Source organism: Taudactylus pleione, unplaced genomic scaffold (assembly GCF_031769625.1).
Source record: "Taudactylus pleione unplaced genomic scaffold, aTauple2 ptg000366l, whole genome shotgun sequence".
In the NCBI taxonomy this organism is placed as follows: domain Eukaryota; kingdom Metazoa; phylum Chordata; class Amphibia; order Anura; family Myobatrachidae; genus Taudactylus; species Taudactylus pleione.
The window spans coordinates 1,904,493-1,931,708 of NW_028284767.1; the positions used below are offsets into that span (position 1 = coordinate 1,904,493).

The window sequence follows — 27,216 nt, forward strand, 5'->3', positions numbered from 1 at the left end:
TGTTAGGGACATTGGAAAATGGCCAAAGAAGCAGTGTCGTCCCTCCCCGCGTTGTCACCTGGTGCGCGGAGGGATGCGTTGCCTCATGGGAAGGAGACATGGCCTTGCAGGAAGGGACGTAACCTCGCGGCCCAAACCCCCTTGTCCCATGCTTTATATCGGGGGTTCTGAGCAGGGGGTGCAGGAGGTGCGGACTGCTCAGTTCTGTGTGCAGTATTGGCTCCCTCACAGTGTCAGGAGCCCCCCTTGTGACGCCACTACAAAGAAGTGCTTTCATTTTATAAAAGCTACTCAGAAAATTATAATTAGAACCTGATTTATTTCTATAGCATGCACCCTTCCCTGACCAGGAGAACCATGCAACTCTTTGGAGTCAATTCAAATAGATGCAACCTACTTGCGTCTGTAAGTGCGGTTATATGCTGTACTTTAGTACTGACGGAAATGCACATTTTTGTTCATGGGCTGCTTACAAAAATCAACAAGGCAAAATCTGATTGAATTGACCCCTTTGAGCTAATACACATCACAATTTACATATTGTACTGATTAAATATTTTGAGACAGTAACAGCTGTGTATGGATTGGAATCATGTACATCTGCTGGTGTTTGTGCATCTAAGCTGAGGTAACTAATTAGCCTGATCAGATTGATTTAATCAGTGTAGTTCAGATATGGCAAACATGTGCTTATGTGTGCCTGTACCCTAGCTATTTAGTTCATATAGAATTGTGTGCCTGAAAGTGCTGTTCCTAAGCTACCTGAAAACTTTTATTTTTTGTTTTTCTTGCTAAAAGAATATCCAATTAAGTCTGATTATGGATCCAAAGCACAATGTGAATGAGGTCTACTGAAAACAAATAGCTATTTTTAATGGATATTTATGTAATTAATGTTACTTTAGTTTTAACTAAGCAAATTACATCTGGCAATAATAGGATTTGCGATGTGTTATAAGTTGTGCACTTAATACAGTAGGCTACCAAATAAATCAGCAATGAGTTGAACGAAAGCCAGGGATGAAGCCCAGCTGAATTCATCGCCAACTTGTCGAGGTGTATGGTAATAACGTCATGTTTGGTGCACTGTCAATCTGTGGTGGACATTCTTGGCTGGCCTGATCGCTGCTCATCTTGAATGTCTGTCCTGTCATTATCAAAGGCAGTGCACCAAACCCAAACCTCTTTCAGTGACATGACATTATCACCATACACCGCGAGAAGTTGCCGATTAATTTTAGCTTCTGATGTTCCCTTTAGACACAGAAATCTGATCACAATACGCACCTCAATGATTGACCATGTTTCTGACGGCCCCGCCATCTTACAATTGATGTTGGTACAGTATAGCTGAAATGAGGCGCAGTCTATTGGCCGTGAGGGGAAGCAATGGTCTACCTGCTCTAGCCAGGTGGTAAATTACAATGAAATAGAGAATATTACACACATGAAAGGTCTTCTTACCTTACTTAATGAACCACCCTTTATATTATATAATAGTGTGTCTATCATTATATGATAATGTACCTTTATATTATATATTGTATGAGAGTGTATCTTTATATTATATATTATATGATGTATATCTTTAGATTGCATATTGTACAATAGATAATTGCAAGATTATATAATGTATGATACTGTAGTGCATCTTTATGTTGCATATTGCAAAATGGTGTATCTATATATTATATACTGTATGATTGTATATCTTTACATTATATATTGTTTGATAGTGTATGTCTATATTATATATTGTACACTGGTATACCATTATATTACATATTGTATGATGGTGTATTTTTATATTATGTATTGTATGATAGTGTATCTCCATATTACACATTGTACAAAAGTATATCGGTATATTGTCCATTGTACGATGGTGTATCTTTATATTATATATTTGCTAGTTTATTTGTATATTAAATATTGCATGAAATTGTATCTTTCTTTATATTATATATTGTATAATGGAGAATCTTTACATTATATATTGCATGATTTTGTATTTTTATATTATATTACTACAGTATATTGGACCTTGCAAATGCCAGGTCAAGAGGTCCCCCCCATCCCCTAACCATCCCGCCCACATTTTCCCGTGGTACTGACTCCTTTCTCTCTGTCCCCCAAAGTGGAAGCTGTTAGTGGTGGGGCAGCATGCACGTTCCCCTGATACTACTCAAATTTTGCCAATGCCGATTATTATATAGTTATTTTATAATAGTTTATCTTTATATTTTATATTGCATGATAGTATACTTCTATATTATAGTGTATCTTCCTTTAAAAAGTCAGTATGAGTTTTAGGAGAGCTGTAGGCATGGTATTCAGAATTCATTTTATTATATGTTATACTAACTGCAGCAAATGGTTTCTGTAATCATTGTAGTGAGCTTTCAGGCAAAACCTGAGAGTAATGTGAAATATTTCAACTCATTTAAGATGCAGATGTGACTTTTTCAGAGTAAAATGACTGACAAGTTACATGTGCTGTTTCATTTCTGAAATCCATATGCAATGTTATACAAAAATGCAATAACATTAGCTGCAATAAATCCCATCTAATGTCATTAAACAAACCACATCTAAACCTTACATAGCCAACCTGCAGGCAACTGCTGACTGTAAATGAGAAGTGAAATCTGAAATGAGTGCCAATATTTCTTTTATAGTGGCAATGTTCTTACCCCTTTCTGCTAACGTGGCATCTCTGTCCAGCGTACAAATGTTCACTTCAACCAAAACGTTGTAATATAATACAAGTCCAACAAAATGCTACCTCCAGATAACCTAAGCTTCCCATTCTACTACATTATTACATTCCTGTACACAATGCATACCAGACCTTTCCAAAGATGTTGTTAAACAGCATTATATTATCAATTGGTTCTACGATCAGGTCAAATTTCCACTGGAGGCTTAGTAATATATCACACATTTAATTTTGATTTTATTTCTACTCCAGCGCCTGCAAGTTAAAAGGATATTGCTTTACCCCATGGGATCTTCAGAATTCTTACTTCTAAAAGATATCTTTGTGATGGTTTCTCTGTTCAGCATCCTGTTGAGAAATGGATTGGAGTTATCCGCAACCTTCAAAGGAGGAGACCCCAGAATTAGTGTTAGTAATGCACTTAAATAAGCATACAGTATATATATATATATATATATATATATATATATATTTATTTATTTATCAATATTTTTTTTCTTTTTCAAATGCATTCTGAAGTAAAACTTCAGTTGAGTTCATGCATGATTCATTATGCAAATGCAAATATCTACTCAGTTATGTTTTATTTCACTAGTTCTGCTTTGGCATACTATATGCAATACAATAGAAAAATGAAAAAAAAAAAACCTGAATTACTTTGAATGTGCTGAATATGTTCATGTATTTGTTATATTGCCATCTTTGATTTCTGAGAAACAGTTATCATCTAAATCTCAAGGTGTAGACAGGAATCTGATTAGATATCTCACCTAAATTAGTTTTCGTACTAATCTCACAGACTCTTCATTCCTGGCCTGTGTAGGTTAAGTAGATTAGGAGGAAGAGTGAGACCTATATAAATTACATACAGTATATAAATATGCTCTAATGATTACACTGTTATTTAATAGGAATTGTCTTCTTGCAAAGGTGTGACCATACAAATATAATTGAATATGATATGTTTGCATTTCAAAATAATCAATAAGAGCATAGCTGTACATGTATGTTAAACACCCTAGCAGCTGATGACAGCTTATGCACCAAATGCATAATAGTAACGATTAAGACTTTAACACTATAAATTTAAATGAAGTCACCAGACATAAGTGGCTTTGAAATTAGTCAGCTGTATTATTTAAGTTAAATAGTATGGTGGCAAAAGAAGATTGGCCAGCTAATCAATAAAACCACTTGACTTATCGCACATTTACTTCAAACAACATCAACATCTACATGGTCCAATTGCCCTTACAACAACAGCAGAGAAATAAAATGTCTCCAACTGCAGACCCTCCACCATGACCCCTTCCACCCGGTACATAATGCTCTGCTCCTGGACTTCCCACCTAATGTATGATTGCAGCCACCTGGGGTGAAACACCCTTCTCATCAATTAACTAGTTGAACACAGGTGGCTGCAATCATACATTAGGTGGGAAGTCCAGGAGCAGAGCATTTTGTACTGGGTGGAAGGGGTCATGTTGGAGGGCAGGCAACTGCTGAACCAATAACACATGTAAGACTTACTGAGCAGGGAGGAGCTGCTGACCTCAGTAGGATATTATTCAGTCTACTTGGTGTATTGAAGGGAAGAACTACAACGTATACTTTTACTATGCAGTTTTGACAAACAGTGAATGCAAAAATGATTGTATATGAATGTTGGGAAGAGCTAGATGGGCCAAGTAGTTCTTATCTGCCATCAATTTCTATGTGTCTACGTAACTTGTGAATAAAGCGTCAAATTGCTATTAGCACCAAGTGCCGGATTTAGAGGTGGATGCTGAAAATATGTGGCAACGGGCACATCTTCTGCTGCAACTGTGTCGGTGTCTTTGTGCTAATGACCTTGCAAATTTTTTTCAATGTGAGACGCCCACTTGCAGCAGCGCAAATCCGCATCAGTACGTCTTTAGACGCACCGTCAGATGCACCATTGAAACTTTCACCAGCCTTATGGCGGGCACAGTTTCTCCATCTCACCATGGTGTCCTGTGAGCCATTCTGCATCCTTAAACGTAGCCGCTGTCAGCGACATACTGGTGACATGCCTGCGTCTGACTAGACATACCCCTGTTGCCTCCCGGAAATGCCCACTAAAATCCACACTCCCTGCATCCAAATTAGTTCTGTGTCTCTGTGCAGTAGTCATTGGGACACAAGTGCAGTACTTCTTACATCAGCCAACTGGGGGCATATCAGCATTGCATGCAATTAACGTTCTCCTCAGGCCCCAATGCTCTCCACCTGGACAAAACAATGTAACTTTATATTAGTGAAATGTTCTTTGTTTAAACACAGGAGCTAATCCAATTCTTCATAACTGTATTCTGTTCTTATTGATAAATATGTTATCCTTCCATCACTGTACGTACAACATAGTAAGTACTTTAAATGCTGCAACTTGTCTTTTTGCTGTTGACATAACTATCCCTCTAATAAATAGAACTTGTCATTGTTCTAGGGGTGTGATTCCCATTGCCAAATTGCTTTCCAATGACACTATAATTGAGTCTTTCCCAAAACATAAGAGCTAGCTTTAAGGTTCATAGGGTCAATGCTTACTAAGTTACTATAGGCATTCTTCACTCAGGCTTTACAGTTACTGCAATTTTATCAGCTAATGAGAACTTCTATAGAGTTTGCAGAACCCAGAAGACTGTATGCAGAATAAACTCTTCGTGCTGTTAGGGAACAATTATGCTTTCTATATGTAGTAATCTTTTTTAATGATTAATAAAATTGAATAGTTCACCCTTGTGGTTACACATGAGCCTGTTCTATTGTACAAACATTTGGATCTAGATTAGATTATAAAATAAAATGAGCTTTGTTTTCTTACCTTAAATTGCACTAAAACCCCTAGTTTATAATTCCATTAAGTATGTTGGTACTATATAAGGATATAAAGACTATTAATCAGTGGCGGCTCCAGAGGTGGGACTGCAGCGCAGTTCAATATTCAAATAGAGGAGCCACACCAAGGACCTCATTCAGAGCCGGTCGCATAGAGCATGCGGTCTGTCTGAATGAGGGGAGGACCTCTTGAATTTTCAAGACGTCCTCCTTTGCGGTGGTAAGGCTGTGGGTTAACACCCACAGCCTTACGACCGCCTAAGGTGATGGTCGCGATGGTCAAGACCATCGCGACCATCGGGGCTTACGACGAGACCCTAGGGTAGGGTCTCCCTTGTCGTAAGCCCCGGAGAGCTTTCAGCTCTGTCTGAGCCGGAAGCTCTCCTCTGACATCACTAGTGATGTCAATGGGGCCGCCCCCAAACGGTAGGCGTTCCCATGGGAACGCCCCCGTTTGGGCTGCCACCCCCCCGGCCCGCCTTCCAAACGGGGCGAGCTGTCAATCAACATCGACAGCTCGCCCCCTTTGGATCGAGACCCGCTACGACCGGCGCTGTCGGTTGTAGCAGGTTTCATGCATGCGCACGACGGCACCGGCGCCGTTGTGCGCATGCTCTGTGGGGGGCCATCGACCCGGTCCGAGCGCATCGGCGCTAACGACCGGGTCTGAATGACCCCCCAAATGCCCATCCAAACTGCCAAACATCGCTAGCCGGGTCTCACTAGCAGTTGGTGTGGCTCCCATATTTGAATATTAGACTATCCTGCAGTCCCACCTCTGGAGCCGCCACTGCTATTAATAATAATTCTCTCTCAGTGAAAATGTATTACATAAGACTGCAGTTTGAAGCAAATACAATTTGCTTTACAAATATCAATGGGTGGTAATTATCAAAAAAATATATTGGAGGAATAGAATGTATTTAATATTGGGATGGTTATATCAATGCATTAGAAGAGGTCAGGTCAAGAAAGACATAGGGGGAGATGTATCATCGGTGACACCGCCAATGCCGTACATCCCCCCCGACTTCGAGTACATACCGCGGTTAATTACCGCGGTATGTACCAAGAATATCGCAAAGAACAGCTCTCTTGATGATACATGCGCAGAAGTACGCGGGCCACGGGGGCTCATGGGAGGGATCCGTTTGGATCCCTCCCAGCCTGAGCGTCGCGCTAAGAAGCCCATAGACTTCAATTGGGTAACGCATTCTGCTGCTTAATACATACGGGGAATGTGGTAAAACACCCGAAAACTGCATTTTCGGGGGTTTTACCGCATTTTCGCCGATGATACATCTCCCCCACAGTAAGGGGAGATATAGCAAAGCATCTAAAGAGAAAAAGTGGAGAAGTTGCCATAGCAACCAATCAGAAGGTGCTCATTGGTTGCTATGGAGAACTTCTCCTGTTTTTTTCTTTTTCATGTTTGATACTGTACATCTGGGATGTAGTCAGGTGACTGGTGGCCCAACAAGGGCGTTAAGATAGGTGTCGAAATGCCAAAGCCTATCTTAATCTGAATGCCGGAAAGCAGACGGACGGATGCCCGAACGAGGTAAGTCCGAGGCGCCCGTACTCTTAGCCGCAGGGGGGGAGGGTTAGGGCAATTAGCGGGGTTAGGTTTTGGGGGGGATGTAAGGGTTGGGCACCCCAAGGGGGGAGAGTTAGGGTCAGGCACCACTGGGGGGGTATTAGGTTTAGGTATTAAGGGTGGAGGGTTAGGTTTAGGCACGAAGGAGGGGGACTTAGGTTCAGGAACTAACGGGGAGGGTTAAGGTGCGGGGTGGGGAGGGTTAGGCTACCAGAAAGGAGGGTTAGGGGGAGGAGGGTATTCCCTATGGGGATACAAATCATTGGGATGCCACTGTTGGTATTCTTACAGGAGGCATCCTGATAGCCAGCATATCATATCGATTCCATATATCTACCCCGTATTGTTCTGAACACACAAAAAAGTCACCTTACAGGAAAGGGAAGATAATATTAGTTAAACTCTATCCAAAGTGTCAATATAATGGTTCTCATTCTGATAGGCCACTGTTGATTCCAGTCCAATATAATACCTGCACAGATGTATTGTCCAAACCAGGACCGAGTTATGATATTACTGGACCCAACATCACAGGAGAGGGTACCTCAATTCTCAGTGACCAGAGTTCATCGTTTTTCTTGTCATCCTTCTAAACATTGATGCAATGGGTTATTCACCTACACTTAAAAAGTTCTCCAATATTACACCATGTTTTTTGTTTGTTTTGGTTTTTTTTCTTCTAGACAGAGACATTTTCACTTAGAGGTAAAGAGTATGGCTGCAGAAGTAGCAACTTTTCCATGTGACCTGCAAGAGATGCTACCCTCTATTTTATAACAGGTGATCAGCACCAATCACAAAGTGGCCAGTGAAGCACAGTAGTCTGTGCTTGCAGTACGTTCATGGGCTGGCCCACCCGTTACGCGAAGTACGCAGTAATGTAGAGAGATGGTGGTCTGGACTTCCGATCGGCGATTACATCTAATTAATGTCCGCCCGGTCAAACTCAGCAATAGATTTAATGACCGGGAGAACTATGGCTGCCTTGTATGTAACCTCTGGTTGCGCCACACACCCGCTCGCTGCCTTCTTGTGCTTCAGTGCTGTGCTAGTGATGAGGAGTTGCATGGAAACGCTCCTCTTAGGACGATGGTTATTAGAAGTCAAGGTGAGCAGTGATTATCCACCTGTCAGGCTGCTTGTCACAGAAGTTGCAGCCTTGGGGGAGGGGTAAAGGAGGAGGATGGGTGGGGCATTATATATATATATATATATATATACACACACACACATACTACACAATTGGGAATTTAAATATATCTGTATATCTTATAACTATTATGCTTTGTTTAAACTCAGCAAATTAAATGAGAACACACATATATATATATATATATATATATATATGTGTGTGTGTGTTTTAATTTAATTTTCTGAGTTTCAACAAAGGATAATAGTTATAATATATATACATATATATATATATATATATATATGAATATATATATATATATTTGTCAGCTGGTGTGCGGCCACTTTTGACTGCATGCAGGCAATTACCACTCAATGTATACGTCCACACTGTGTCGCATGCAATGTATAATCCAGTGTCCTAATAATAGCACCAGTGTCCCAATAAATTCCAGACCGCTGCTCTCCTTGAAAATCCCAAATCCAACCCAAGTGACTTAGATCATAATGTTTTTTTTTTCTTTTTATTATATCATTTTACTTGGGTGGTTAATATGTTTTAGTATCTGTGTATCACTTTTCATTTTCCCACAAGATCCAAGGGACAACTCCTGTTGCACACAAGAAACACAGATATTTATGGGCTGCACTATCTGCATAGTATCGCCTGAGTTTCTGTACTCAATATAAAATGCATTAACTGAGGGGCTAAGGAAAGTTACAGTATTTCTTATAAACACCTCAGCAATGAGTCATTCTCAGATATAATGAGACAGCTACTACAACTAATAGATTGCGATGTGCTCAAATCGATAGTTTGGTCTAGATACATACTGGCGGATGCATTTACGGCAAGTCTGTGAAAAATCGCAAGAAAACTATGATTTTCAAATATTGCAACTCGCCTTCCTGATTTTGTCAGTGTTCTGAATGCAAGCCGTCGGATTTATAAGCTGTGAGTTCACAAATCGTCAAATAACAACCAAACATTAGAGGGGCCTCTGACAGGCAATATGGATCAGATTGCTTGATGAGTGTGCCAAGATAACTGAGAGAAAGCTGCTGACAATGTAGACTAGCTGTGTGAAGAGACCAATGCCTTGTGCTGTGGGCAGGGGCACTGAGAGAGGGGGGAGTGGTACTACATACCAAGGCTTGGGCTTGATAAAGGGGCCTGGCTGGGGCCTGGTCCCCTCCCACCTCTCTACCTTACCTGTCAGTGGCCGGTCTACCTTACCTGTCAGTGTCACTCCTCAACCCAGCACACACTTCGCGGCATAGCAAAAACTGTATTTTTTACCTTTTTTTTTTTAAGCATACGTGGCCATGCCTACGTCCATTAGACCAGGGATGGGGAACCTCAGGCCCGGGGGCCATATAAGGCCCACGGAATCATTTGGACTGGCCCTCGGAGAGGTTTTCTGCTAGCTTCATCTGGCTATCAGGGTGCCTAGAATGGCACACTGCAGCCAGAATATATGCAGCAGTGCCACCTGGAGTGTCCTTTGGTCGCTTCAGATGGTCACACCGCTGCCTTTACAGCTAACCGGAGCATCCTCAGGATGCCATGGGCATTGCTGTAATCACCGGTGATCGTGGCCCTGCCCCCGTGTGATGTCATCAGGCCCACGAATAATATTAAATATTTCAAAATGGCCCCCGGCAGAAAAAAGGTTCCTCACCCCTGCATTAGACTATGCCCCCAAATATAACTATGCCTCACTACAGTCCTGGTGCTGGGAGATCATGAGCAGGTGCATTGTGCTAATTAGATGGAAGATATAAATGTCCTGTTTGTGAGATCTTTATGAAGAAATGGTTAAATATTGTGATAGGCAGGCCTTAGATGGGAAGTGTGTATAAAATATAAAGCTCTACATTTTCAAACTAGCATGGTTTGCCTATATTGTAATGGGTATAGTTGGAGTTACTGTACACGCTACAGTTAAAATCTGGGTCAGAAATTAATCACAGTTCTTAATAGGTAGAAAAACTAACAACAACTTCCGCCTAATACCAGTATTTCATTACAATACCAATAACTCACACTTGTCTCCAGCACTATAGTGCACGTGCACACAGTCTTTCATACTACAGATTCATGCATGTTAAAAATAATAATGCTAAATATTACATATTTTGCTTTCAAAGTACAAAAACACTGTACTGCTATGTGTCAAACGTGCCCTGCTGCAAGCCTTACAAAAAATTCAAACAGCCAATCGCCATCTGTTTTTCTTATGCTGCTTGGGACAAAACACCAATTTCTTCTGCAGGGTCCATAGGGATCCACAGGGATACCTTGGGGATGTCCCAAAGCAGTATTCAAGGGCGGGGACGGTCCTGAGCTGACAGGAGAATCTGGTGCCCAAAGGAAGCATCCTGAGAGGCAAATGTGTCAAACGCATAGAAGTGCAGAAAGGTGTGGACAGAGGACCACGTGCCCACCTAACAAAGCTGTTCAGCTAAGGCGCCACGGCAAGCTGCCCATGAAGGTCCCACAGAGCGAGTTAAATGAGCAGTGATGGTAGCTGGCACAGTGAGACCCGAGTGCAAGTAGGCCTGAGAGATAGCCATATGAATCCATCTGGCCAGGGTCTGTTTGTTAGCAGGCCAGCCCTTCTTATGGAATCCATAGAGGACAAATAGAGAATCCATTTGAGATCCACTGATTCCCAGGGTTCAAACGGAAGCCCTGCAGAGATTGAAGAACCACAGGCAAATCCCAAGGAGCCACCGTAGGGACAAAGGGAGATTGAATGCGGAGAACACTCTCTACAAAGGTGTGAACATCTGGTAATGTAGAAATCTTGCATTGGAACCAAATAGACAAAGCAGAGACATGAACTTTAAGTGAGGCCAGTCGAAGTCCAAGTTCTAGTTAGCCCGAAGGAAGGCAAGGATTCTAGAGACCCCCAAAATTTGTGGGTCATAACGTCTGGCACTACCTTGGGGTTTAGATGGAGATTAGAACCAGACACAAGGAGATTAGAACCAGACACCAGACAGTTAAAGCTGTTGACTCCCAGAATGCACTGGTCCTTCCCCCTATACCCCACCCCTAAGCCAGAGGCCCTTCAGTTAGTTCTGCTGTCTGCAGGAGTCAGACCACCATTTTAGACAGTGGGCTGCGTTAGGCAGCCAATGAGCATTTTTATTTCTTTGATTTAATACTTTATTATTCTACAAGCTGAGTGTTCAGCATTAGACTGTCTATGACATGTCTGTGCTGACACTCCATCACCCCTCCGGACGTTGCAACACCAGTTCCGTCTGGTACTCTCGATGGGCTCCCCAGGGACCTTGCTAGCTGGCCCCGCGGGATGACCATTGACTGCAACTTGGACATAGGGGACAGGCAAGGCTCTTTCCTCTGGTCTCAGGGGACAGACCGGAGGACGCTGAGTGTGTACACCGGGGATGCTGCATGCTCCACTAAGACCACCAGGGTACACATGGTGTGGGAAACCAGCATCCCTGGGGTCAATAATCAGCCTGGGGAGGCCATTCTTCCCTGTTTAATCACCCCCTCTCTCAGCTCAGGGCGCCATCCGCAGAGGTCTACACTGCTCTGAGCTGCATTTCCTCTCTGGCCACGCCCCCTCAGAGATCTCCAGTGGTCATCTTCTAAGCCCAACCACAGCTCTCCAGGAACGCAGGGTCTGGGTCCCCCTACATACCTCTCCCTGGAGCCAGGTTATGTAGTGCTATTGCCTACCAGTCATTACAGTCTGAATAGTTGTATTTAGTGCCAATTGTGTAGTTAATTTTCTGCATTGTATGCGATCTGCTAGCGCTGTGTGTCCGTTTGATATTTCCTATACTGTGAAACTTTGACTATCACTTTCTTTCTCTATGGGTCCCTTATAATACCAGTGTATCCAGGGACCATTTATGTGAAGTTGTCGCATACTGGGGGAGTTGCACTACACATTGGGCCTGATTCAGACCCAGTCGTTGGTGGCCCAGAGCGCATGCGCACGATGGAGCCGGCTCCGTCGTGCTCATGCACGAGACCCGGATAGCGATGGGCAAGCCGTCGCTCCGGGTCTCGCTCCAAAGGGGGCGTGCTGTCGATGTTGAGTGACAGCACGCCCCCTTTGTTGGGTGGGCCGGGGGGGGTGGCTGCCCAGACGGAGGCGTTCCCATGAGAACGCCTACCATCTGGGGCCGGCCCCACTGACATCACAAGTGATGTCAGTGGGAGAGCTTTCGGCAATGAGACCCTATCACAAGGGTCTTGTCGCAAGCATGATGGTCGCGATGGTCTTGACCATCGCGATCATCTTCCTGGCCACTTGCTATAGCTGTGGGTGTTAACCCACAGCTATGCGAGCGGCCAGGAGGCCGCTCTAAAAAAAAATAGCTCGGCCCTGATACAGAGCGAGCGCTCTGTCAGAGCGTCCGGCTCTGAAGCAGGGCCATAGTGCCATATATGTGCTAAAGTTCTACAGCTTTATACAGGCTTGAACAAGCTATTTCCCTTACTTCCCCCCTTGTGTTATCAACACAATGGTGAGTTTCTGCCTCATACTGTTGTGCTATTTTATGCAGTACAGGCAAGGGTAACAGAGTAGCTGCTGCACCCATATTACTCTCATGTAATTCATGCGCAGCAGGATTGAAGGAAGAAGATTTCATCCAAGAGGGACTCTAGAAATGATGGTATCCATGGCTGTTAAAAATATATTACAGGGTGAGAAATCACTACCCAGTAAAAATAAACGTCCTTGGGTTTCCTCTCAGTCCACGCTCCTTTCAGATTCCTCTGATGAGGCTGGAGAGGCAGATTTGTCTAATACTGAATCTCCCTCAGGGGAGGAGGAACTACAGGCAAAGATTAATATCCCTGCCCTAGTTCGAGCGATTAGAGATTTACTTAACATAGAACATGATGAACCCACTCCAAAAGTCTAAACACCCTTTGTTTAAGAAACAAAAGATAAACTCTGCAGAGTTTCCTATCTCTGATCAGCTAGTTGAACATGTGATGGCTGCCTGGCAGATGCCCGGTAAAAGGTTTCAGCTGCAGAAAAGACTGACCCATTGTTCTCCCTTTCCAGCTGATCATTGTACAAAGTGGGAGATTCCCCTGGCTGTGGACTCTCATATCACGCGGTTGATCAAGAGTTCTACTTTGCCTATTCTGTCTGCTTCCTCGCTGAAGGATCCCAGAGATAAAAAGGTAGAAGCTGGTCTGAAATGTATATATTCCCTTTAGGAACCTCTGCTCACCCATCCATGGCTATTGCTTGGGTAGCCAAGGCAATTAAAGGCTGGACAGATGCCCTTGAGGACGCCTCTTAGTACATGATTTCCCTTGTGGCTCACATTAGGGACACAGCCTCCTACATAGGGGAAGCTACACTGGACATAAGTCTTTTAACCTCCAGAATATCATCCATGTCAATGTCTGTCCTTCACTCTCTGTGGTTACGGTCCTGGAAGGCGGATGCAGACTCTAAAAAGGCCTTGGAATCACTCCCTTACAATGGGGACATTCTTTTTGGTCCTGACTTGGACAAGATTGTCACTTCTTTGGCGGCCTCTAAGACTGCTTTTCTGCCTTCTGCTCCAGCTGCTAAATGGACAACGTCCTTTTATAGAGTTTCGTCCCCAAGGTAAATCTAGGGCCAGTCCTTTCCTCGAAAGCAGGCTTCCTCTAAATCAGCCAAACCTAGGCCCAAGCAGGCCTGGGCCACCCGCCGTCCTGCTGCAAAATCAGAGGATAAACCATCCGCCAGACTGAAGCGGACCTCCCTCTGGGGGCTCCCAGAGTAGGAGGCTGACTTCTTCTCTTTGCCCAGCGCTGGACTCAGATCACCTCAGACGCTTGTGTACAGGAAGTGGTCTCTTACAGGTACACCCTCTCTTTCCTAAGAAGACCACCCCACCAGTTTTTCCACATGGGCCCTCCCTCAGACCCAATCAAAACTCTGCTTATACAACAGGCTATTCAGTCATTACTGCAGGTGGGTGTGATAGTTCCGGTCCCTCTATCTCAGAGAGGGACAGGTTATTATTCCACCTTGTTTCTGGTTCAGAAGCAGAATGGGGCTTACCATCCTATTCGCAATCTCAAATCCCTGAACAAGTTTATCAGGGTGCCCAGATTTTGGATGGTAACCCTGTGCTCTATAGTTCTAGCTATGGAAACAAGAGACTTTATGGTGTCATTGGACATTCAGGGCGCTTACCTTCATTTCCAGGCTCTACCCTTTGGACTTTATACAGTCCCATGGGTCTTTACAAAAATTATGGCGGTCATGGCAGCTCATCTCCATTGTAAGGGAGTCAGACTGCTACCATCCCTGGACGACCTCTTACTATTAGCACACTCCCCAGAGGTTCTTCAACAACACCTTCAGGTTACCATTGCCTTTCTGCTAGATGACGGCTGGTAATCAATTAGAAAAAATTCTCCCTGGTCCCTTCCCAAAGAATGGTCCATCTGGTGGCTCTTCTAGATACTCAGGTTCAAAGAATCTTCCTGACAGCGGACAAGATCTCCACACTGCAACATCGTGTGTGCAGACTACTCCACACTCGCCGTGTGTCCATTCACTTCACTCAGCGATGCAGGTCCTGGGATCCATGGCCTCCACCTTCGACATGGTGAAATATGCCCAATTCCACTCAAGAACCCTACAGCTCTTAATCCTCTACAGGTGGAATGGATTGCCTCATCGTCTAAAGTCTCAGATGATGATTCTCTCTCCAAAGGTTCATCTGTCTCTCTCATGGTGGTTACAGACGTCTCACCTAACCAGAGTTCGACCCTTCTGGGTCCCGTACTGGGGGTGATCCTAATGATGGATGCCAGTCTCCGGGGGTTGGGGTGCGGTGACTGGCCCGCACTCTTTCCAGGGTCATTGGACAACAGTCGGGACAACCCTACCAATCAACATGTTGGAACTTCGAGCGGTATATAAAGCCCTCACTATGGCACAGCATGTTCTTCAAGGATGGCCTGTGCAGGTACAGTCCGACAATGCCACTGCAATAGCCTACCTCAATCACCAAGGAGGCACTTGCAGTCAGGCAGCCATGTCAGAAGTGGCTCATATCCTCATATGGGCCGAAAAACACCTTCTGGCAATCTCAGCCATGTTCATTCCCGGAGTTCTGAATTAGGACGAGAACTTTCTCAGCTGTCATGATATGCAGGCTGGAGAATGGTCTCTTCACCTGGAAGTGTTTCAACCTCTTGTGGACAGGTGGGGTCTCCCAGAGGTAGACTTCATGGCTTCTCGACACAATCACAAACTGGTGATGTATGGATCAAAGACAAGGGACACCACAGCAGCCTTTGTAGACGCTGGCATACCTGTTTTCTCCGGTCTCACTCCTTCCTCGAGTTCTTCGGAAGTTCAAACAAGACGGAGGCATGGTCCTGCTGGTGGCTCCAGCATGGCCCAGATGACATTGGCACTCAGACCTTCAGAGACTCTCCATTGCAGCTCCTCTTTTGCTGCCTCAACCGCCATCTCTTGTCTCAGGTTCCTTGCCTACACCCGAACTTAGGTCGTCTAGCTTTAATGGCTTGGCTCTTGAAACATCCCTCTTAAGATCTAAGGGATTCTCTCCTGCTGTAGTACAGACTATGCTCAGGGCGCGTAAACCATCTTCTGCCCAGATCTATCACGGAGTGTGGCATGCTTACTTTCAGTGGTGTAGTACCAGACGTTATGGACTAGAACTTGGACTTCGACTGGCCTCACTTAAAGTTCATGTCTCTGCTTTGTTTTTTTGGTTCCAACGCAAGATTGCTACATTATCGGATGTTCACACCTTTACAGAGTGTTCTCCGCATTCAACGTCCCTTTGTCCCTACGGTGGCTCCTTGGGATTTGCATGTGGTTCTTCAAGCTCTGCAGGGCCCACTGTTTGAACCCCTTGAATCAGTGGATCCCAAATGGTTAACAGCAAAGACAATCTTTCTTCTGGCTATTACTTCTGCCCGAGGGGTGTCAGACATTGGGGCACTGTCTTGTCACCCCACGTTTCTGAGTTTTCATCCAGATAGGGCGGTTCTTCGTACTCGCCCTGGGTTTCTTCCCAAGGTGGTCTCTAAATTCCATATCAAAGAGGAAATTGTAGTCCCAGCCTTCTGTTTACCTAATATTTTGGCTGGGGAGGCTTCCTTGGATGTGGTCCGTGCCCTCAGGATCTATGTGGACCATACCAGTTCCTTTAGGAAACCGGATTCTCTATTTGTCCTCCTATGGATTCCATTAAAAGGGCTGGCCTGCTAACAAACAGACCCTGGCCAGATGGATTTGTATGGCTATCTCTCAGGCCTACTTTTACTCGGTCTCCCTGTGCCAGCTACCATCACAGCTCATTCCACTCGCTCTGTGGGACCTTTGTGGGCAGCTTGATATGGCACCTCAGCTGAACAGCTTTGTAAGGGGGCCACGTGGTCCTCTGTACACACCTTTCTGCACTTCTATGCGTTTGACACATTTGCCTCTCAGGATGCTTCTTTTGGGCACCGGATTCTCCTGTCAGCTCAGGAGCATCCCCACCCTTGAATACTGCTTTGGGACATCCCCAAGGTATCCCTGTGGATCCCTATGGACCCTGAAGAAAAAAATGAGAAGTCCATGCTTCTTCTGTGTACCAATCTTCCTTCTCTCCTGTCCTCCTCCTGCCATTGGCTTGCTAACTAACTGAAGGGCCTCTGGCTTAAGGCAGGGGTATAGGGAAAAGGACCAGTGCATTCTGGGAGTCAACAGCTTTAACTGTCTGGTGTCTGGTCCTAATCTCCACCTAAACCCCAAGGTATCCCTGTGGACACTATGGACTTCGAAGAAAGAGTGTTTATAAAGGTAAGTTTTACCATACCTCTAATTTTTTGATCGCTTCTCAGCCTCCAACAAGTTGCATAACATTTACTATCACACAATCCAAATCATCTAATTAATTCAGTGGTTTAGGCATCAATATGCTCCCTATGGAGAGAGATAAAGTGAAGAAAGATAGAGTACCAACCAATCAGCTCCTGTCATTTTTCAAACACAGCCTATAACATGACAGTTAGGAGCTGATTGGCTGGTACTTATTTCTCTCCACTTTATCACTCTCCAAGGCTTAACACATCTCCCCCATTACATTTACCTCCAAACTTTTTTATATTGCCGTAAGAGGGAAATTTTCAATTTGGTGGAATACACTTCCTCTAATAAGGGCCAAAATACATTACATTTACAGTGTAATTCTTTCAGCAAAAATAATAATAATAATAATAATAATAATAATAATAATTTATCATGTCTCTTAAGCATACCGTCTCTGAAGAGAACAACTTAAACAGGAACAGTCATTCAGGCCTTAGAATGAATGCTTTAGAAGCACCTCCTACTCCAATCTGCTTTGCTGAGCTGTCTAACTGCTGTATGAATCTAAAGTAGTGTCAAGCTTGTCCAATTTTCAGTTGTGGAAGAAGAGAATAGTACAAAGTTGACAGGTGAATTTATTAATTAAGCTTATTATTTGGATATTGACTGGACACCAGTAAAATATTTTTTTTGTCTCCTCAACAGTCCCTATCTCATAAGAAAAAAGGATTGTGTGTGCATATATATAATTCAATTTATGTCCCATGGTGCTGCTGTTTCCTCTGCAGGACAGAGGCCCTCATTCAGAGCCGCTCGCTATTTGCGGTCGTTCGTTCTAAAACAAGGGGTGGCTATTCAAATGAACCGTTCGCTAATTGCGGTCTGTTCACGCCTCTAAGTCTGAACGAGCGAGCAAAACTTGCGGTTGTAATTTTGAAAAATACGCCCCCTGGCCGCTCGCATCCTACGTCATGTCCGCTATTTATTAGATTAATCGAGTACATCGACCAGCGTATGAACTGCTCGCTATTCTTGTGGCTGGTTTTTTCAACCGCTATTTTGCGAGCAGTTCGGAGTAAAAAAAAACCAAGTGACGTGGTCAATGACGCTGCTGTATTAATTATGCACTCCCTTAAAACGCCCATTTTGACCTTTAAGCATGCCTGCGATCTAATTCCACACCCCCGTTTTCAAGCACCTTCCCCTGTTACCACCCACATACGCCTCCCTCTGTCACTCAAAATAGCAGGCATTCGCTATATAGCGAACAAACGATTTTCGGCCGCACTGACTGGTTCGTGCATGCATATTAAATTCCGTAAGCATGCGCAGATGTGCGAACATCGGTCAGAACGAACGAGCGGCCGCTTACGAGCGACTCTGAATCAGGGCCAGAGATCCAGGTCCCAAAGACATCTGGATGATGGAAGCTTGTTTTGGATCTCAAGAGATTAAACAAACTCACGCAGGTAAAAAAAAGTCAAGGTGGCATTGGCTGTGACCATGAAGCCTTTGCTTCAACCAGGCATGTGGATGGTGCCAATAGTCCTTCGGGGTGTTTTCTAACTCGCATATTCCAGCACACAAAGCTTCACAAAAAAGTTTCACAGTCTGTTCATAAATTCAAAATTGTATTTCAATTATCTCCCATGAGAGTCAAAATTATGATTACTTTCATAACACAGATTTGCAAAAAAATGAACACCATTTATCATTTTTCTTCATAACGGCCCACAGCAACTATGGTGAAGGTTATTATCTCCATAGCTTTGAAAGGAACAACCAGGACAGCCATGTGACCAGATGTTTGCTGAGATCACACAAAACCGCCCTGCTTACTTATAGATACAAAATAAGGTTTATGTTTAACGACATTAGGAGTATGAATTATTGTGATACTGGCAATCTGAGTTCAAAATGCTAGAAGATTCCAGGCCAAATAGGAATCATTCTAATACTGGCTATTGAACAAAGTGTAGAGTTAAATATTCCTCCTCACCAAATTATAGGAGCATGGTTCAAAACTCCAGCATTTACAGTAAGGTGTTATTTTTCTATTTTAAGTCAGTAAAATAATTTCTATTGGTTCATCCAATTTTCTAAGCAGGATAACTGTGACCAGGCAGTCACATTGCTAGTTTTTAATCATTCATTAAAGAGATACAGTAATACATCCTCAGTAAAGATTGAGCACTTCTCCAGTCAAAACTATGGGCCTGATTCAGGGTGGAGTTAAAAAAAAAAAAATCCACCTCCAGGCCGCTCGCATAGCTGTGGGTGACCACCCACAGCTTTTGTGAGCGGCCTGGTAATGGTCGCGATTATCGCGACCATCGGGCTTGCGACAAGATCCTTGTGGTAGGGTCTCGGTTCCCGCAAGCCCGAGTGAACTTCCTGCTCTAAAAGAGCAGGAAGTTCACAACTGACATCATGAATGATGTCAGTAGGGCCGCCCACAAATGGCAGGCATTCCTTCGGGAACGCCTCCTTTGTCCAGCCACCCCCCCCTCCCCGCCTACAAAACGGGGTGAGCTGTCAATCAACATCGACAGTCGCCCAGTTTTGTAGCAAGCCCCAGAGCGAGTGAAGTTCTCACTTGATCCAGGGCTCGCGCAAGTGCGCACTGGCCGACCATCGACCTGCTTGTGAGTGCTATGCACTCGTAAATGCGTCTGAATCAGGCTATATATCCCATATAACCCATATATATTTAAACTCATTGACTGGATGGTTTGTGTGGTGGTATGTGCATGTGGTATGTGCATGTAAATCTACAGATACAATATTTGCCTCTCTGTCTATATGCAAACCCTCACTTGTAACCTTATAACTACAGCACCATTTCTCTATTTTAATTTGTCTCCAAATGACTTGCACAGACCAGTAACTTACTCTTCACTGCACACATTACCAGGACTTTCTGGGGGCCCGGGGCACTTGAGACAGGGGAGGGCGCCCCCACTCCTCCTGGCCCTCTTCCTCTTGTCAGCACCCGCTCGTCACCTGGCTCATCACCCTAACTTGTTGTCCAGCTCACTCCCACAAGTCATACAGTCCATCCCCACTCATCTGGCCCTTTGAAATTGCACAAAACTGCACAGTGCAGCAGTGTGGTTTGGTTGGGGGGGGGGGGGGGGGGGGGGGGGCCCGATCTGAGAGATTGGGGCCTGGTTCCAGGGCCCCTGCTTAGTCTGGCTCTGCACCACACTTAACAGGTAGAAGAGTTGGTCATGACATTTTCCTCTGCCAAATTTAAAAATAATGCTATATCCATCACATCTAAACATATCTTTAGCATTCTACTAGCTGGTACAGGTTGTTTTGCGCTGTCGAAACTGTTCACCTGCAATACCTGGTACCATGTTCCTATTAACACCCTTTGGCTCTAAAAGATTTTAATCTCCCAATAACAACAGCTAATACTATAAAAGGTTGCTCCTAAGGAAACTGAAATTGTCCATGAACAGGGTTTATTGCAGAGCCTTTGTATACTTTTTACGACACAGTCCCTCAATGCCAGTGTCAAGAATAGATTTCAAATACTGTCAATAAAATGATTTCCCCTGGGCTGTTATTCTGCTACAATATAAGTAAACAATATTGCACTTTTTTTTTTTACAAGAATATTACAATCTCAGGTTAAAATTATGAAAAAGTATAACTTCCAGAGGTAAAAGGAACTAAATATAACTCCACATTGTGGTTTGGTGTTTTAATAAATTCTTGATTTCAAATTATCTGCCCTGAATGTGTTTGTCCCCTGGTGAATCTTTGCAAGACAAACACATAGGCTGTTGTGGTATTAGCTACGTAAATTTTGCTTGCAAAAAAAAAAAAATTGCTTGTAACACAACTTTTGCCTGATGGTCATTATTAGGCTATCCAATTAGAGCCCATTTTTATTGCGAGAAAAACTATTCGTTTTCGTCTGAAAAAACACTGCGTATGTGAAACCTGCATGTTTTTGCAATCGCAGCAACGAAAACGGGGCTGATTTCTGGGATTTTGTTTCGCCTGCCTGATGCAGATGAAACACTATCCCCGATAAGTGCTGGCTTTCTGGGCTAATTTAAGAGCAATTGCCACATTAATTAGATATATTAGCCATGGCAAATGAATGCGGCTTAATAGGATACCGACCATAGCTTAGTTTTATATCTGAGACATATTTTCAACTCTTTAATGACTGAAAATCCTGCTTCTTTGTGTCCTGTTTTTTTACCCTAGAGGCAAAGAATTGAAAGGATACCTTGCCACAGCCGTGGTTTTTATGCATGAAGGAACATGATGGTCAGAGCTACACAGTTTCAACCTCTAAGTATTTCCTTTATATATAGTGGAACAAGAACTAACACAATATACAGAATATAAAAATACAACAGCTTTTGTCTATTATTATTGCAATACTATTTAGGGTAGCGGGACACTAAACTCTGAATACGTTTCCTGAGTATAGCTGTCATTGATAATGATGGAGCCAAATCATTAGTGTCTTGACCCAGAATATGGACCAGACTAATGTTTTGGAAAGTATAGAAATGACTTTAAAAAATAACCCCAAAAATAATTTTTCAATTATTTGTCGTGTTCAGTAAATATATGCAGAACATAATAAAACTATTGATAAATTAGTGGTGTTCATGTTTTATAAATACTCTTTAATGTATCATTAACATGACAGAGGGTTTGCGCTCACCAGTGTTTAGTTTGCTTTGTTTGGGAGTCATAACATTTGATACAAATAATTAGTTCCACAATAGATAGTGCCAGGAGCTGTATCTGCTGAAGGACCATTCTCTTGTCTTTAGTTAACTGCTGTTCTTAAAAGACAATTTCTAGGTATTTCTTACACTGTAATGTGATGCACGTGCTTCACCTGCTCCACTTGCCTTGATACTTGTACTATTATTAGCCGTGCTCTGAAGCGGCTTCTCCTTGACTACATCTCTGCTAGATTTTACTAGATTTTACTTCTGCTTGTTTAACTACGCTTCACTTCTGCCTACATTGGCCGTGGCTTGTTCATTATTCCACTATGGCAAGGGCGCTCCTTCTCTGCTACCAGATCCAGTACACAATGTAGTAATACACTGTGTTGATCACATTTATTGCATCAAACCTAATCAAGGGCATGATCCTGAGTTGGACACATCTGCGGATGCTTTTCTGTACAGCAATGGCAGCTTGCTTACTATCTTATGCTAATGCAAGTATTTACCTATCATCATTAGCATTGGGACTTGCACCCACCCCAATGCTCAGTGCAAAAGATCTATCAGAAATGGGGTCCCATCTCTGTCCACATGCTATGAAGGAGTGCGGATCTTGGCTTTCATGTCCACATCACTCCCATGACATTCGTTTTGTGCAATCCCATAGTTGCTGCCCAGAAACACACATATCACAAAAAGTGTGCTTCTCTAACAGTAGGATTAATCTATATGCACTTGCCTTCTCGGAACATTTGCGGATGCATGGTCCGGCACATGTGCAGTTGGCTATAGCTTTCTGTAGAGCATGCACAGTTCACACATATGCAGGAGATCTGAACGTCTTTTACACTTCATCTGACTTAAGCTGGGTACAGGCTGATAGATATATCGGCCATTGCATTTAGCACCCGAAATATCTACAGTACATCGGCGGCTATGTACACCCAACATGTCTGTCAACGATGTCGTTCACAGACATATTGGATCAGTCGTGCAGCACAACAGATATAGCTAAAAAATATATCAGTCATCTGCTGGTGTGTACGGGCGACCCGACGATCGCTGGTACACATGCTACAGGTACCCACCGATGAGTGACAGATCAACTGCGTGGGGAATATAAATGCCTGCCCAGGTGTGAGTTCAAGCATCAGGGCAGGCAACTGGTAAGTGTGTATGAACTTACCAATCATCAGATACTGTACTACTGGACATTAATGTTATCACAGCTGCTCTAAGAATCACATCTTTGAGAATTTGATGTGAAAAATTCTCGTCATCACATCCTGAACTGTATGGTTTAACACTTTGTTATGTTCCACTTTTGATAACATGGACCGGATTGTTACTTGTCTACATTGTAAAATTAGCACATATATCACTTGTCCACCAACTAATCATGCAGAAACACAACCATAATTGTAGGGTAGGAGATGGATAGAATTATTAGCTTTTTACTAGAAAAATGACAATGACAGCATTCACTGCATGGAAACACAAGAACTCACATTCACGAACAAAGAGATTATAGCCAGGCCATTGGGGTTGCGGGATGCTTCGCTGACATTACTGTACAAATCCTGGTTATAATGAATCAGCTGTACCTGTAATAAGAGAGGGGTATCTCACAAGGTCAGTAGCTAAAAAAGAAGATATAGAGTCAAAGGTCATAGTTATAAGAGAAAAAACACATAAGTGAGAAATATAGAAAGCAGGCATGAAGAAGCACAGATTAATAGTTACATGACAACGGGAAGAAGCAGGGGGCAATGGATTCTGAACCAGATCAAGAAATGTAAGATCATACGGTGCATCATGAACACTGTTTTTTAACATTAGCAAAAAAATAAAAGAAATCTGTATTAACATATTTTAGTACAAAGGCAAAGAGGAAAAGTAGGGCTAATCGCTTTGGCACTGTTATGAATAATTGTATATGTTTTAATATACATCAATAAAATAGTGTGGTACCATACATCTTGACTACAATTAAACGTGGTTAAATTTAATAATGAAAACCTGCGGCAAAATATTTATTAAATCTCCATTCAACTGGGTATATAAATAGGAAATGGTTAATAATGAACAAGTATGATTTAACACACATTTGGTTTAAGTGCTCTACCTGTGCGTGTCTAATCCCAATCAACCTCTTTTGACCTACAGCACCTTGTATTCCCAGGGGGTCTCCCATCCAGGTACTAACCAGGCCTATCACTGTTTAGCTTCCAAGATCAGATGAGATTGGGCAATCAAGTGATGTATAATAAAATGGGTTGCACCAGCACCTGGTCAGAGCAGTAACCATAAATGTAGGGCTATCACAATGAATAGTCCATTTATTGTTTAAAATACAGTGTTCAAAGAAAGTGATGCATGAGCACCCCTAATTTGTTACACGTGAGTTCATTATAATATATATGTACAGAATCAGGTTTATATAATGTGCAACAAAAGGTATATAAAGGAATACTAAGTAGCGAAATGTTTTTCAGTTTGTCCTAAAATTTGCTATGATATAGCCGTATATTAAATCCTCACCAAATAAGGATTATTTGGTGAGGATTTAATATACGGCTATTATTAACACAGATTGTATGCCCAAATTAGGTACTGCATCGCAGAGTGACCTTGATGCTTTAAATAGCTCATTAAGTTCTTGTGGTGTTAAGTATCAAACACAAAAAATCCAAATGGTATTGTGTACATTATTACAAAGAATTCCATAATTAATAGTCATTTATCAATAATAGTGTAACATGCACAAATGGCAGGACAGTTTTCCTTTTGTTTGAATACATGGGAAAGAGAAACAATAGCATTCCCAATCATAAATATAGATATCCACATAGGTAGTAGCTAGATAGATAATTAAGTCCACTATCCAAATGCATGATATACTCTAAGCATAATAGCCTGAGTGTGAAGCTCATTCACTAACTGGATACGGAGGTCCTAAACAAAGTGTGTGTTCATACAATACCAATCCCAGTGCTGTGATATCTAGGAGTCTGGTCCATGCACTGACTGATTCTCCTAGCAGAGTATGGTGTATCTATGGACGCGCGTTTCACTCGACTGAGGGCTTGGTCACCTCATGCATTAACATATTTTAGGAAATTTATAAAAAAAATAAATTTTGTAACTGATATATCTTTGTGTTATTATGACTGTTTAATGGGCTGATAACAGCAAAATATAGGACAAAATATGTACAACAGCCTTACATTTACTTGAGCTTCACACTCTTCAAACTTTCTTTTGTTATGTGTGTAGTTCAAGTATATGTAACCTGCTATTTGCTTTTGCAGTTAGTTCATTAAATAGCAGTAGTTTGTTTTATATAGATTTATATGCAATGATTCATTTTAATGTGTTTCCTAATTATTATGTTACTGTGTATACGCTCAGGTTATTAACTGAAACCCTTCCTGATCCCTTCTTAGAAAGTAATGATTAGAATGGCAATCACAGGCTACTGAAATTATATCAATTACTGTAAGAAGAAACACGATAATGAAAGGATATCATAACAATTCAATACAATTAATAGCAATGTTTTCTATGCTGCATCATTTTCCATTTTACACTATGCCATCTATTATATTGACTGTCTCCTTTTATACACATGTATAGAAATAATCTCTTTCCATCTTTAAGCAATAACAAAACACAAGACATACAATACCTTGATTGAAGGCACTATTTAAGCAAACAATCACTTTCTGCAACATAGTAATTGTGATTTATTTTTATATACAATATCAGAAACTTGAGTCTGAGGGCCTGATTCAGACCTGCTCGCGAGCGCTGAGTGCTCGCAAGCGGGTCGATGGTGCCCTAGTGCTCCGTCATGCCAGCCGTCGCTATGGGTCTCGCACCAAAGGGGGTGTGTTGTCGTTGGTGAGTGACAGCACGCCCCCTTTGGTGGGCGTGCCGGGGGCGTTGCTGCCCAGATGGAGGCGTTCCCATGGGAACGCCTACCGTCTGGGGCCAGCCCCACTGACATCACTAGAGATGTCAGTGGGAGTGCTTTTGGCTTTGATAGAGCCAAAAGCACTCCTGGGCTTGCGGCAACGAGACCCTACCGCAGGGTCTCGTCGCAAGCCCGATGGTCGCGATGGTCTTGAACATCGCGACCATCTTTTTGGCCGCTCGCATAAGCTGTGGGTGGTCACCCACAGCTATGCGAGGGGCCAGGAGGCCGCTCTAATTTTAGGTAGGAGGGCACTGATTTAGAGCGAGTGCTATTGTCAGAGCATCCGGCTCTGAATCAGGCCCTGAGTTATAAGAATGGTAGGACCCTGTCACTAATATTGACCAATGTTTAATACAAATTTAATTATACACGCACACATGTATTATAGAAATCATGCTCTCTGTTAATTTGTTCTTTTGATTGTTATATGCATATTTTCTTTTTCAAAACAAATAAAATGTGATTGTAATTGAAAAAATTAGGCATTTATCTTAAAGCTGCAATGTCACCAAGTAAAATGTTTTACTAAGGTATCCCTCCCCTATCCAGGGCACAAGGGGCTGCTCTATTGAGTAATTATTTCCCCATTGTTCCTCCATTTCTTTTGAAGCTCTGAACAAAAACCAAAATCATCTGGGTGAAAGGACCAATCACAAATTGCAACCAAGAGATTGCGGCTTGTCATTGACTTCTTCTCATTCACACCAGACTTCTTCCCACTCACACACCTCTTCTCATTCAAACCACTTCCTGTTTACTAGACCTCTTCCCACTCACATTACACCTCATACTGCTCATACTACTCACACCACACCTATTCCCACTCACAACACAACTCATACCACTCAAACTACTCACGCCACACCTCTTCCCACTCACATCACAACTCATACCACTCAAACTACTCATGCCACACCTCTTCCCACTCACATCACTCCTCATACAGCTCATACCACTCACACCACACTTCTTCCCACTCACATCATACCTCATAGCGCTCATACTACTCATGCAACACCTCTTCCCACTCACATGACACCTCATTCTGCTCATACTACTCACACCACACCTATTCCCACTCACATCATACCTCATAGCGCTCATACTACTCATGCCACACCTCTTCCCACTCACATGACACCTCATACCGCTAATACTACTCACACCAGACCTATTCCCACTCACATCACATCTCATAGCGCTCATACCGCTCATGCCACTACTCTTCCCACTCACATCACACCTCATACCTCTCATACCAGTCATGCCACACCTCTACCCACTCAAATTACACCTCATATCGCTCATATCACTCACACCACATCTCTTCCCACAAACATCACACCTCTCATACCACTCATACCATTCATCTTCCCACT

At 42.9% G+C, this 27,216-nt stretch overlaps 1 protein-coding gene across 1 annotated transcript in view; it reads right to left on the minus strand.

Annotated features, from left to right (window-relative positions):
• Positions 1 to 27,216, minus strand: part of CA11 (carbonic anhydrase 11 (inactive)) — a 371,774-nt gene that overhangs the window by 39,025 nt on the left and 305,533 nt on the right. Inside the window, exons 5-6 of the mRNA XM_088444469.1 lie at positions 23,367 to 23,462; positions 3,027 to 3,099 (exon numbers count right to left, since the gene is read on the minus strand). Coding sequence (XP_088300595.1) covers positions 3,027 to 3,099; positions 23,367 to 23,462 — 169 coding nt within the window. The remainder of the gene's footprint in view (positions 1 to 3,026; positions 3,100 to 23,366; positions 23,463 to 27,216) is intronic.